This window comes from Protomyctophum parallelum (assembly GCF_964188405.1).
Source record: "Protomyctophum parallelum genome assembly, chromosome: 9".
Classification (NCBI taxonomy): Eukaryota; Metazoa; Chordata; class Actinopteri; order Myctophiformes; family Myctophidae; genus Protomyctophum; species Protomyctophum parallelum.
Genome location: NC_139706.1, coordinates 33175420 through 33190775, shown reverse-complemented (window position 1 = coordinate 33190775; position 15356 = coordinate 33175420). Strand labels below are relative to the sequence as shown.

The window sequence follows — 15356 nt, the reverse complement described above, 5'->3', positions numbered from 1 at the left end:
ATACGAGCTTGTAGGTCTGCTATTTTTGAAAAATCGAAGAACGACTGACATTTTTTTAATCTGATCTCAGGTCAGAACGGGTTAATCAGACCAGTGTGTGTCCAGCGGAAACCTCGTTATGAATCTGATCTCAGGTCAGAATGGGTTAAGTGGTTAATCCAAATGTTGCAGCCGAACATGCTGTATGAGGCCCCACACCCACCCAAGCTTCAAACCGCCTCTTTAAAAGATCTTGGAAAAGCACTAGATAAATCTGAGCTATTATTAGTAGTAGTAGTGATGATAATGATCTTTATTTAATATAGCACCATTCATACACAAAATGCAGCTCAAAGAGCTTTTCACACAAAAGAATAAAAACAAGTGCATACAAATAAATAAATTGTGCATTGCATTACATCACTCACACAGACGCACACACACATCCATACACTGATTGCGGAAGAAGCCATGCAAGCCACCAACCTGCATATCGGTCCCATGTGTTTCGCTCAAGGATCCGGACACTTCGACAGTAACTCTGGGGGAGCCCGGGATCGAACTGGGAACCTTGCGGCTCCCATCCAGCCACTCTACTGGCTAATCCATTAAACCCCTACTGTCTACTTTACCCCTGATCCACTGCCGACCAAAAAAGGAAGCATTTAAAACAAATGAGCACAAAAGAGAACAGGGGGACACATAAATAAAGCAATGGAAATTAATCATTGAGATAATAGGCGAGGCTTCTCATTAGTTGTAGTACGTCTCTGTGGGGTGGAAACCTCATATTATTATACTTTTCAGGATTCAAATTCAAAAGCTGCAGATCTGCAAGCTCAAATGCGTTGTTTCGACCTTGCAGATGTGAGGTTTCTTATCAGTAATGTTAGACTAGTAGTAAACGATGTGGTATGACTTTGCAGGGAGCAGATCTTCCGGCAGTCCACAGAGCTGGTGTGCAGGGCGTATGCAGAGGTGTACAAGGCCGTGAGCGCCCCCGAAAACGGATACAAGGACACAGACACGCTGGTCCCCAGGTCCCCACAGCAGGTTCAGTCCCTGCTGTCCTGAGAGACATGTCATCATGAACCTCATATTGCAAACATCCTTGACTGTTCATTTAAACACTTTGGACCATTTGATATATTTGGACTCAACATCTGAGAAGATTTAGTGCCAGGGAACCTCCTGAAGAGAAGATTTTTATGTTAAAGAAAAAATAAATCAACATTATTTTCACAAGCAGCAGATGTATAAGCTCGCAGCATGGCATTAAGTGGTGCGCTGTGAGTTTGTAGATCTGCAATTTTTGAGCCAACATTTACCACATTACCCACCAGGACCTGCCCTTTGACATAGATCTACATCATTTTAAATGTCTCTGCAATTTGGAGTAGATTCATGCCAAAGGGTCTTTTATAGTGTTTATGATGGATCGAGTCGTGATGCTACTTACATTAGCATTGGGTTGTTAGGTGATGATGTCAACAGCAGTGGAGTGCGCCATCTTGAATTTTGCACGCACCCACACCCATTGTTATCTGTTTCTTTCGATCGCCTTTAGCTCCAATTCCTTGTCCCAGATGGCATTTCTGGTCAAACGAAAGGTTTATTCGACGCTGTAATCCTCGCGGTAGTCGGTATAGCATCTGGTCGCAGGTTTTGGCTCTTCAAAATAAGGGTAAAACGGGGGAAATCCTTGGCAGTACGAGCTGAATTCATTTATTAATCCTGGCGGTTAATATGTTAAATGTGTAAAGTGGTGATGCGTTGTTAACAACCTTACCTGGGGAATTTTCATTTTTTCTTTTGTATTGATTGTTTTCTGTAGGAAACTAGCATTCGTACTAAATCCAGTGTATTTACACAGCATTGTATGTGTGGTCTTCATTAATATGCGCTGTCCCTCCCAAATAAATGTATTGTCAAACAATGAATTAACATGTACAAATATGTCTTTCTGTATATTGTTGTGGGAATGGAAAGATAAATGACAGAAGGTGGATATATAACATATGCATGTTTTATTCTTTATAACAAATCCATGGTGTGTCTCTCTCACCCCGTTGTCATGCTATGTGATTTGAGCCGCTGCCTATGTAAATTGTGCAGCCTTGTGTTTTTCCCCCCATTCAGATAGGGCTAGATAGTGCAGCGTGAATCTAATTATGGGATGTATGCGGCATGTCATCCAAGCATGGATTAATTGCGTAAACATTTTTAATCTAATTAATTTCCCAATTTAATTAACTCCGTTAACTCAGTTATTTTGACAGCCCTAAAATGTATTCAAAAAAATTAACTAGCATTCCTATTTTGAACATCATATACAGTAGCACACTCTAAAAATAGCAGGTCTAAAGCTCACAGAGCGTTGCGTGTAATTGAAGGTACAGTATAGACCAGTGTTTTCGATTTGTAGGCTGCGAAGATATTTCTTATTGGTTGTGAGTAAATTCCCCCTTTTTTCCTTTTTGTAAAAGTTACTATTACTATTAAATAATACATATTCCATAAATACATTTAGTTTGGTAAGAGAGAATGTTTGGACAGCGCAGTGTCTTGAGACCCTGCAGACTGCAGTAAGGTCAGAGGCTTATCATGTAACGTAGTGACACACGCTGCTATACTAGACTGAGGTTACTGCACCTGAGAAGCACCTTTCATAACATTCACACAATGGAAACAGTTAGATATTTGAACTTGAACTTGAACTTAAAATAAATAATTAATTATAATTATATATAATTGTTTTTATTTTTTTATTTTTTTAATAAAACAAAAGATCTGTCAGGTTATACTGCTTGAATGTATTAAACATCCTAGGTCGGTTGTGAAAAAGGTATAATCTAGTTCATCCAAAGACACTGCAGGGTGGAACCGCTACTTGTGGTTAGACCAGTTCCACTTTTAGTTGTAATATCATAGACTATTACAACAGAGTGGATTAATGACGGCACCACCTTTCTGTTTCCCCCAGTGTGCTATAGTTAGCATGATATCAGGGCAGCCAGGGCATTGCCTTCAGCCTTGGCAGTTGGCACCACCAGTGGGCCCTGCCTGCCTCCCAGGATTTCCCCAGCCAGCCAGCGAGCCGGATGTTGCTCAAATATCACTGGGCAGGACATCATGTGCAGGAAGAGGGAGAGAGAAACGCCACTGTGTTTAACTGGAAGCAGCTCTTAAGTTAACTTGAAATAGACTGGAACACACTATTCTCCTCTCGTTCTGTTGGCTGCAGCCAAATGCCAGGGGGGGGGGGGGTGTGTGTGTGTGTGTGTGTGTGTGTGGCGCGGCGCGGCGCGGCGCGGCGTGTGCGCACCTCTGTTTGCACAACTTGGGCCTGATTGAGGCCTATGGTAACACATGCACGACTGCAGCAGTCTTGTTCACTGTCATTCAAAGGGCTAGGCAAGCAAAGGGGTGGAGCTGCCGGTTGCGGTGCATCACATGCCATCGCGTGTTAGCTCAACAACGTTGGAACGGAACGCCATGGTTCGATGAATCGACAATCGACAATCGACAGTCACACAACGTCACGCGCCGGCCGCCAGCGCACCGTAAACCACACTCACACAACGTCACGCGCAAGCCAGAACACCGTAAACAACAAGCTCCGCCCATTCGCTTGTGTAGAACGGAAGCGGTCCGTTTCGGTCACACGCCAGAAACTATACCCTGTCCCTTGCTTTTAAATGTGTAAAATGTATTTCAAAAAATATTTTGAAAATAGCAAATCTACAAGCTCACAAGTAGGCAGAAATGTATAGTGCTTAATTGTGATAATAATCTACAAAGTAACTAGTAACTAAAGTTTTCAAATGTGACCAACTTACGTCCCAGTAGCTATACCCACGATCAGTCCCATTAGGGAAAGACAGGGTCACACAGTCCGCCACTCCCGAACTAGTCTGCCGGGACTGGGAGGTCTGGTGTGTGTGGAAGGACTAGGCTCTGTGGGTTGACTCCTGTCCGGGCTCCTCCTACGTATCACCAGGTCCACTCCTGCTCTCACCAGGATTAGCGCAGGTCCTGTGTGTTGCACCAGACTCCCAGCCCCAGACACTTCATTCAGGAGTAGCGGATTATTGAGCCGCAATGGTTCCACAGGCTCCACCGGCAGGGAAGCGGTGGTCTGCAGGCTTCGCTTGCGGCTTGAATGGCCCTCCTAAAGGCCTTACCGTGGGCTGTTGGACCTCCTCCTCACAAATAAATGTAGTGGAGTAAAAGTGCAATATTTGGATCTGAGATGTAGTGGAGTAGAAGTAAAAGTACTGAAAATTGGAAATGCTCTGATAAAGTAAAAATAGGCTACCTCATAAAGTACAGTATACTTGAGTAAATGTACTTTACACCACTGGTTGTTTGCGGAGAAGATGAGACGCCCACCTGGCTGCATATGTGCACAACGCAGTGGTAGTGGCTCGTTAGACGCTGCTATCTATCCATACATGTGGGTCTATGCAGTGTCTCGTTAGACGCTGCTATCTATCCATACATGTGGGTCTATGCAGTGTCTCGTTAGACGCTGCTATCTATCCATACATGTGGGCCTATGCAGTGTCTCGTTAGACACTGCTATCTATCCATACATGTGGGCCTATGCAGTGTCTCGTTAAACACTGCTATCTATCCATACATGTGGGTCTATGCAGTGTCTCGTTAAACACTGCTATCTATCCATACATGTGGGCCTACTGTATGCAGTGTCTCGTTAAACACTGCTATCTATCCATACATGTGGGCCTACTGTATGCAGTGTCTCGTTAAACACTGCTATCTATCCATACATGTGGGCCTACTGTATGCAGTGGCTCGTTAGACGCTGCTATCTATCCATACATGTGGGTCTATGCAGTGGCTCGTTAGACGCTATCTATCCATACATGTGGGCCTATGCATGCAGTGTCTCGTTAAACGCCGCTATCTATCCATACATGTGGGTCTATGCAGTGGCTCGTTAGACGCTATCTATCCATACATGTGGGCCTATGCACTCGGGCACGTGAGAGGCGTCGAGAGTCGACAGATGTGAAAGGTGACAGAGTCGCCACTTTAGAGACGGATAGATGGCGAGCAGCGCGGTGACAAACATTTCATCCAATCATGCGCTCCATAGGAGCGCTGTCGTCAAGCTCCTGCCCGCTGGAGCGTGCTGGAGGCCGGGGCACGGATCTAGGTCAGCATCTCCCAACCTTTTCTTTCTGGATCATCAGGGCATTTTCAGAGCGGTAACCGGAATGCTCGCCTTAAAACGCACTCACCCTCATTTTATTCCGCTGACCTCACGCCGGCCGCTCGCTGGGGACGGTTCTTGTATTATTGGTTTTACTGAGGATAAGTTTAGAAATAAGTTTAGGGTTAGGCATAGTTTTACTGGGGTTAAGTATAGGAATAGCGTTTAGGTTTTGGCACCGTTTTACTGATGTTAAGGTTAGGAATAAGGTTAGATTTAATGTTGCTTAAATGCTTAAATTTTAAAGTTTAAGCATAGTTTACTTATAGGTTACTTATAGGAATACCAGACTGAGCAGTTTGGCCAGCTCTACGCCCGGCCAGGATGACTGTTTTTTTAGGCGAGAGTTCTAGTATCATTCAGAGCATGTTTATTTTAACGATCAATCAATCGATTGGGTCCTACGGCCCGGAACACAAAAACTGACAATGATTTTATTTTATATTAATGTTATGATTAAATTTATTATTTGGGGGGGGGGCACTTGAAATATACCTATGGCCCACAGGTTGGGAATAATAATATAATAATAATGGGATAATAATAATAATTCTGAATTCATTTGTGTGTTGTCAATTTGGAACAAGGTCAAAACATACAAAAAGAAAAAATCATAATAGTAATATTCATAGAATGAATCAAAAATAATAAAAACACATAACGTTGACATAAAAACATAGGGTTACACTTACACACCATAATAAAAAACATTTACTTTTGGTTTAGTCTTTCTGTCTTTATTTGCACAGTACAGAAAGCTGAGACGGAGACAGCCCTAGCAGGATTTGTTCTCATGTCAGACTAGCCACAGGAGAGAGGTGTGTGTGTGTGTGTGTGTGTGTGTGTGTGTGTGTGTGTGTGTGTGTGTGTGTGTGTGTGTGTGTGTGTGTGTGTGTGTGTGTGTGTGTGTGTGTGTGTGTGTGTGTGTGTGTGTGTGTGCTTTAAGGTAGTATATTAATGACATAGTAAAATGTTGAAAATGAGTGGTATTCCCCTTTAAAGATGGGGCGCAATGGCTTTTTGGTGCATTTTATTTTGAACTTTCACTCTGAAACTGAAAGTTATGTATTTTTTTAATACCAATCAGAACGTTGCATCCCTTCAGGGTATGGGACGTAGCTCCGCTACATGCACATGTGCGACGCATGATTCTGAACTACGTCCGTTTCTAGACAACGACCCGTACATGGTAACGCCCGCCTGCCTCGCCTGCCTCTGGTCTTCATCGGGTCTCAAGACTGGATACATTTTGCACAAAGTTCTTAATTTGTCACTGCTGTTTGATCTGCAGCACTGATTAATGTCATTTATTTGTATGTGTAAACTTGAAACATTATTGTACTGTAAAAAGGTCCCTTTTCCCTTCATCTTTATCCTTTTTAGTATAATAGTATTAGTTTACTTTAATCTGATTAATACACAATAATCAACACAAACACTTTATTTAGAATACACCCAAATCATATTACTGTGTACTGTACTGTATGTGTTCAGTCAATTATTCAAGCAAAGCAAACGGCATAAACAATATTAGTTTGCCTCTTCTACAAAAATTAAAGTTACATGTTACAAGGCTGCATTCTGGAACGTCATCTGTCGCACGTGCCAAGCTGTCATTCTCTGTCCCTTGTTATTTCCCACCATGAAGTAACCTCGCGTTGCCAGTGTCACCTCACCACCAGACTATCCACCATAGCTTTTCTATCCACCTCGGAGGAAAGTCTGGTGAAGACCGGCAGTGTTGGTGGGCCAATCAGAGGCAGGCGAGGCGTTAACATGTCTAGAGACAGACTAGCCTCGGTCCCAGCATCTGCGAAGAGAAAGCCTGGTCACAATATAAGGCATAGAGTGCATAGCCAGAAATGTTGGGCCGGATATGATATATTTAAACTAATTCACAACACTTCATATACAGAATTCTCTGTGTAAACAGATTTGTAAAGTTACTTCCGCCAAAATCCCATACTTCCACCAAATTCCAGCAATGCAGCATAGGATTTGCCCAGCGCGGAGACGGACGTAGTTTAGAATCATGTGTGCACGACGCATGCATTGAGTTTGTTTGTTTACAACCAAGGTTCAAGGTTGGACTTTATTGTTACATCTTGTGTACAGGTACATAAGAGTAAAATTTATTTTTGTTTGTCTTCCTTACAGAAAATGCAGCGGCATAGATAGCATAATATTCAAACAACCATAAAGAGCAAACAAAGAGTATGTTCTTTTCCCCGCCATTCTGCGGTCCTTCGTTGCTTGGAAAGCCAACGCTTCATGTCACAGAGAGACGGGCAGCAAAGCTTGTGGCTTATTTCTAACCTATAATGTTTTCAGATACATATTTTAGCGTGGTGATTACGTTTAAAACAAGTATTAGGCCTACACTGTCTGGATGACATCTTGGAAAAGAGATTAAAAACAGAGTAGTTCTGTAATCAAAAGCAGCTGTGTTGGAGGAACGCGCAGCGATGGGAATAAACCAGGTGATTGAAATCAATACAGTCAGACACGTTGCATAATCATACCGTATATTCCTAAGAGAACTAAGTTTGACCTGAGATGACCTAAAATGATACAAAGGGACGTCGTTATGAGGGGAGAGGGAGGAGGGGTATTATGAAGCACGATGAATTACACTCTGTGGTACAGGTCAGTATTTTGAGCTTCACAATAATGGCATGGATGATTGTCTGTCTGCCGCACTCAAAGCAGTGTCTGTGTAGCATTTTGAGTCGAAATTGCATAAGTGAGGGCCGTCTTATTGTTGGGATTTCATAAGGTGAGGCGATGGAGAGAACAGACACTGGGAGGAGTGAATGAACAACAGCCTGCTAAGAACAGGGCTGAGGTGGAGAGTTCCGGCTAAATAAGACAAACAAACATGAGTGTAGAGTAACAGGGGAGACTCCTGCCTGGGTGAAACGGTGAGAGTCAAACAATGGCATATTGTGTGCGACTACAGCATCTTTTAAATGACTTTTTCCCCTTCACATCACACCGATGGTTGTCAACCTTTTTGAGCTCTGGGCCTCTCTGGCACCGTGGTTCTTAAAACTTTTCACGTCAAGTACACCCCAAATTAATATGTATTTGTCTGCGGGCCGGACCCCCATGTGATAGCCTTTGAAACATTTTGAGTATAGCAGATCTTTAAGCTAAAAGTTAAACACATTGCAGCTTTTAAGATCAAATATACAGTATATATTTTTAACGTCAACGTTTTAACCTTGTTCCTTCTTTAGATTCCACGTATGTTGCACTTTATTTGATAATTAAAGACTGTGTAATCTGTTACAAAAGTCTGTTAAAAAGTGCTCATTACTGTTATTATTACCGTCATTACAAGTACGCTCATTACTGTAATTGAGTAGCTTTTTCATGTAGCTTTTCAGTATATTCCAAAACCAGTAGTTGTACCAAAATCCTTTTTGGAAAGGCAAAGATTACAGAGACGCCTACAGTTATGCAGGATATTCCATTGAAGTTTGCTTTGAACCTGTTTTCCCTCTGAAGACAATCTTTCACAAAGCCGTCTTGTTTTTTTATTATTTATTTCGATAGTTTAGTGAGGAGTGACAGGAAACATGGAGAGAGAGACAGAGTGACACGCAGCAAAGGCCGTCAGGCTCGGGAATCGAACCCGCAACTCGCTTTAACCACTAGGCCATTGGCGAGCCACAAAGCGTTCTTCGTCAGCACATTGGAGATCATCAGGGATTGGGAAAATATCCCAATCGTGTCGAATGCAGCCGTTAGATGCAGAAGTAAGAGAACGGATAAATTTTTCTTGTCAGCAGACACACTAAGATCATTAATTACTTTTACAAGTGCTATGGCCCAGCAGATGGCGTGATGCCACTGAAAGGAAAGATGCTTGTACATATGTCACCTCCGACCAACATTACTGTCTGTGTGATGATCCATGCTGGGACTTACTTATCCATTTTCTGTTAAAACGTTAATATAAAAGGTAAAATGCAATGACGTGACATGATATACAAGCATCTCTCCTTTCAGTGGCATCACGCCATCTGTGTGGGGTGGCGTGCGCTCAGATCGGTCAGATCGGTCCATAGAGTATAGACAGAGTTACGACAACTCTGTTCACTTCATGGGGCCAGTCCAATGGCGGCTCTTCTACATAGACTTCTATTGGCTAATAGTGACAAAGTCCTAAAGTTGACGGAATGCATTGGAGTCTATGGACTTTAATAATGACAAACGAGTTACATGAACCACGTGACCAGGCTGTTTTCTGCCCCCTCAATGTCGCAACTCTGTCTTACACTATGGCTCTGAGATCGGTAAACCAATAGGATCCATCTCCTTGTACTCGCCGGCACCCCCCCTCTAGACTAGAAACCACACCGGCTGGGGCAGGCTATACAGTCAGCAGGCTATACGTCACAGCTGGCCAGGGCCGGCACCCGCCCCCTCTAGACTAGAAACCACACCGGCTGGGGCAGGCTATACAGTCAGCAGGCTACGTCACAGCTGGCCAGGGCCAGCCCAGCGTGTGAGACAACAGTACAGCAGGCTATACGTCACAGCTGGCCAGGGCCAACCCAGCGTGTGAGACAACAGTACAGCAGGCTATACGTCACAGCTGGCCAGGGCCAACCCAGCGTGTGAGACAACAGTACAGCAGGCTATACGTCACAGCTGGCCAGGGCCAGCCCAGCGTGTGAGACAACAGTACAGCAGGCTATACGTCACAGCTGGCCAGGGCCAGCCCAGCGTGTGAGACAACAGTACAGCAGGCTATACGTCACAGCTGGCCAGGGCCAGCCCAGCGTGTGAGACAACAGTACAGCAGGCTATACGTCACAGCTGGCCAGGGCCAGCCCAGCGTGTGAAACAACAGTACAGCAGGCTATACGTCACAGCTGGCCAGGGCCAGCCCAGCGTGTGAGACAACAGTACAGCAGGCTATACGTCACAGCTGGCCAGGGCCAGCCCAGCGTGTGAAACAACAAGACAGAACTGTGTGGTGTCGTCACCTCGTAGCCGGCCTGGACCACACAAAGTCCACCAAACACTCTCATTGATTTCTGAACAACTTCCTATTGTAAAGTACTTCATCTCTAAGTGGAAAGATAAAAGAGAAAAGTGAATGTTAACACAGGCCTATTGCCTACACTGTGGCACGCAGGGGGGACAGTAGTATAAGTACGATGCCTGCAGCTTGTGGAAAATAGCAGATCTGCCAGCTCACAATGTGAGCTTATAGATCTGCTATTTTCAAAAGATTTTAATAAGTTTTAAACTTGAATTGGTCATTCTGCATAATGACTACTTTTACTTGTTGTACTTTAAGTATACATTTTGATATTAATCATTTTGAATGAGTTGAGTATTTCTTCATTGCAGTATTGATGCTTTTACTTGTGAAAGATGCGAGTACGTTTTCCACCACTGACATACAGTATACACTTACTACTTACACTATTACTACACCATAGTGACTGCAGTGCTGTACCCATCCAGTCCCCATGGATAAATACAGCCTTATCTTATCTCATATCATCTCCAATCTGCTCATCTTCCTGCCCACCAGTTCACACACGTAAGGAACGGTTATTAATGCACATCCATCTGGCTGCACTATCAACACACACACACACACACACACACACACACACACACATATACACACACACACACACACACCTTCCCGGCTGACCAGATGCGTGGACCAGGCGGTCTGATAAACAAAACATATCGGAGGACATTACCAGCAGCACTGTTTGGTTAGTTGTACAGGCCGAGGAAAAGAGTGGAAAAAGCAGGGAACCGCATGGCCCCCTCTGGCCGGAGATTAGCCAATGACGGGCCTGGCCTTGCCCTTGCACTGTTGGAGAAGGTTAGACCTCCCGACGGTGCCCCAGAAAAGGGGGGTGTGTGTGTGGGTGTGTGTGTGCATGCGTGCGTGCGTGATACGTTCATTGTGTGAGCTCTTCCTCTCAGGCCAGAAACGTGTTTGCTTTGCAATCTGAACACTTTGTGCAGATTCCTGGACCGTACACAAACGTGTTGAATCATTTTCCAAATCTCTCCCTCTCTCTCTCCACTCATGGTGCCCCTCCCTCTCTCCACTGTTGTTGATTGAAATTTTCTCATTCATCTTCCCGCCTCCTGTTGCAGACAGTGTTGCCATGTCCGCTTATTATAAGCGACTTTTTTATATATATATATATATATATATATATATATATATACTGTATATATATTATATATACTGTATATATAGTAGTTGCGGGTTGCGGTGTGTGGGGGGGGGGTGTTTCTTAATTCTGTCTCTTCAAAGTGGGACGTTACAACTGGTCTCCGTTTACCTCAGTTCAAAGCAGGATTTTCAAACCTCCATAAGTCGGAATCTACGAGAGCTGTCCTTGGTGGATCTTCAGCCAGAAGGTCGGATGTCATTTGTGACTTTGTACCGCATCGTTCCTGACATGTAAATGTTTCTGGCAAGAGGTAAACAGTGTGTGCTAATGCTAATGATAGCAAATGTTTACATTTGTGGAAACAGAGGCCGAGAAGCGACCTTGCATCCGCCTGGGTGACAGCAGACTGCTGGGCGAGTGCTAGCGCTTTGGCATGGGGGGTAAGATCTTAATTTTTGGGCCTGTTGGGCTGCCGGGCGCTGTAGTGCGGCGAGGTCACTTCTCGCCCTCAGGCGTCTCACTGGTTTATATATTCTGCTACGGTGGGGACCCCTGTAGCAGATTTGTGTTGTTTATTATTATTTACAAAATATTCCACATTTGTCACACACACAGGGATGTGCTGTGGATTTTAACTAGTTGGGCTATGTCACGTGCACGTGCACACACACGCAAACGATCACCGATCGAAATGCCGGTAACCTAACCGCTTTTAACATAGGCCTATATATTAACCCACAATATACTAACTGCATATCAAATGTTATTCTATTTACTTGCATAAAGGGGAATGTTTAGTGTTGTCATAAGTATGCATTTACCTGGCAAACTGTAATTTCATTAGTTCATGAATCTATCAGCCACTGTTATCCAACTCTTTAGACTGCTTCAGGCAGAACCTCTGACACCTACAGTAGGCTAGTTTAGCAGATCAACACAATGGACCGTCACCATTGATATGACACTGAGCATCGATCGGCAGGTTTCGTTATCGAGGTGCGAAAACTGAATGGCTGTCCAGGCTTGCATCTTCAATCTACCAGGGCAGCACTCTGGACAGCCCTACCGACAGCTCACCCCTGGTGGTCCCCATTCGTATATCATCGCTGTTGGGTGGAAATATCATATCTCCAAAACTAGTGAAAATGACACTTGTATACAGTGTACTGATGACAGTCGCTGATCTTGACAACAAGAATAACGTATACGGTAAGAATAACGTATACGGTAAGTCAACACCATCCTCTGTGTTGTTTTTCTCTTTTTGCCCATATCAATGTCTTTGTGTCAACGTTTGATCGCTGAACCAATGAGACGGGCCGAGCGATTCACACGGACTGAAGAGAGTACATGTCACAGATTCACCATGACTAATGCCACTGTGTGAGTAATTCAACATGCTGTCAATTATTACACACATGCACACACACACTCTCTCTCTCTCTCTCTCTCTCTCTCAATGTGCGCTTCTTCAAAGAGCAGTCCTGTGACTCAACCTGCTACGCAGTAAATGTGTGTAAATTATTCTGCAGATCATATAATTGATATTTTTTTGCATAATAAGACAAAGTATAAAATGGGGCATTAATTCATAAAGGGGGGAGAAAAAACATCAAAATGTTTCACGTGTGTGTGTGTGTGTGTGTGTGTGTGTGTGTGTGTGTGTGTGTGTGTGTGTGTGTGTGTGTGTGTGTGTGTGTGTGTGTGTGTGTGTGTGTGTGTGTGTGTGTGTGTGTGTGTGTGTGTGTGTGTGTGTGTGTGAGTGAGAGAGAGAGAGAAGGCTGAAGGGAGAACAGACACATTGTTCTCCTCTCTGTGGTCATGAGCATAGAGCTTCTCACCCCTCCATTGTCCTGCTCTGCTCCACACAACCACACTGCACTGCTTCCCAACCTGGGGTCCAGGGGTCCACACAACCACACTGCACTGCTTCCCAACCTGGGGTCCAGGGGTCCACACAACCACACTGCACTGCTTCCCACCCTGGGGTCCAGGGGTCCACACAACCACACTGCACTGCTTCCCAACCTGGGGTCCACACAACCACACTGCACTGCTTCCCAACCTGGTTTTATGCTCATGATTAACCACCAGGATTGGTTCCAGGCCTACAATTCTTGAATTAATATAACTAGTCCTTACCCGTTGTGAGATATTTCCCCCCCCCTTGTGGCCGTGAAGGGTACTGCGCCCGGGTGCGTTTGTAATTGACTAATACATTAATTAATAATCATTAATGTGTCAAATCGAAAAAAGGGCTTCGTTACGCCCTCCATATTCATATGGTCAATGCCTGTGTGAAAAGTGAGAGTGATTGGTGCAGGCAGTAAGGAGTTACGGCACTGTTAAATAAAATGTTTTATGCTCATGATTAACCACCAGGATTGGCTCCAGGCCTACACGTTTGTAATTGACTAATACATTAATTAATAATCATTAATGTGTCAAATTGAAAAAAGGGCAGTAAGGAGTTACGGCACTGTTTCTGACACACAGACACACGGACAGACACACGGACAGACATTCGGTTAATTATAGTATGATGATGATATTCTGAAACATCTATGGATAAATGTCTGTTTTAGCATCTAGCACATTGTATAATGCAACAGCACGTCAAACGGGATTACCTCTTTCCCAGACCTTGCTACCTGATGGGCGGCTGATGAGTGGCTGTGGCTCAGGAGGTAGAGCAGGTCGTCCAATGATCCCTGGGTCGGCGGTTCGAATCCCGGCTCCTCCTGTCCACAATAACATGTCGAAGTGTCCTTGGGCAAGACACTGAACCCTCCATTGCCTCCAATGAGTTGGTCGGTGCGAGCTTGCCACCATTGGGGTGTGAATGTGGGAAGTGATGACACTGGTGTCGACTGTTCGCCGCTTCACCTCCCAATGTATGAATGAATTAACCATTGTAAAGCGCTTTGAGCACTTGGAAAAGCGCTATAAAAATGCAATTCATTATCATTATTATTTGATGTGTGTGGTTATATGCTTAACTTTGAACCTCAAAACCATGCCGGGAAAGAGTGAATCTCTACGACGGTATTAATGTTATTGATAAATTACATTTATAAATATATTTCCAGTACATTTCGGGAGCGAGCATCAGGGGCAGACACTCGTGAATAAAAACAATATATAATGTTTAATAGTGTTTTTGCACAAATAATAATAGCTAAGAAAATGATAGATAGTTGCAGCCACAGAGACGGGGGGGGGGGGGGGGTGGAGAAGAAGAGTTACTCAGTAACCCAGAGTGACCGAGGCTCACCATCACCTTTCCCCTAATAGCCCTTCACCTTCCCAATCACGTGAAGTAAGCCTGCATGCTGACTCCCCATAGTGCACACGCACGCACGCATGCACGCACGCACGCACGCACAAATGGCGTAGCCTTGCTTAGATGGTGGCAGACATAGAATCCCAGCAGAGAACAAGTGGTTGCTGGAGAATGGCTGACATTGCTCTTTGTAGAACATATACATATGCTGTAGATTAGAACATGCTGTAGAACATAGTTATATGATGTAGAACATACAGTTATATGATGAAGAACATACAGTTATATGCTGTGTAGAACATACAGCTATATGCTGTAGATTAGAACATACAGTTATATGCTGTAGAACATAGTTATATGATGTAGAACATACAGTTATATGATGAAGAACATACAGTTATATGCTGTGTAGAACATACAGTTATATGCTGTGTAGAACAGGGGTGCCCTAAAATGAGCAACTCAACACGATCTATTACCCACCCCAAAAAATTGGGAAAAGATTGTCCCATTGCTATAAAAAGAATGACCTGGCAGGGCTTTGGAATTGGGCCCTCGGGCGTCTTACTGGCGTCTTACTGGTATAACATAAATCCATATAATACTATATTGATTTATATTATACCAGTAAGACACCAGCAAGACGCCCCGAGACCTCACCCTAAAGGACGAGGTCACATGCACATATCTG

General features: G+C 44.0%; 1 protein-coding gene across 2 annotated transcripts in view; it reads left to right on the top strand.

Annotated features, from left to right (window-relative positions):
- cog6 (component of oligomeric golgi complex 6) overlaps positions 1-1904 on the top strand; it is a 55385-nt gene extending 53481 nt beyond the window's left edge. For both annotated transcript variants that reach the window (XM_083772965.1, XM_083772964.1), the window contains exon 19: positions 906-1904. In XM_083772965.1, the coding sequence (XP_083629091.1) occupies positions 906-1053 (148 nt within the window). In that variant the 3' untranslated portion in view covers positions 1054-1904. The remainder of the gene's footprint in view (positions 1-905) is intronic.
- Positions 1905-15356: the final 13452 nt, after the last annotated feature.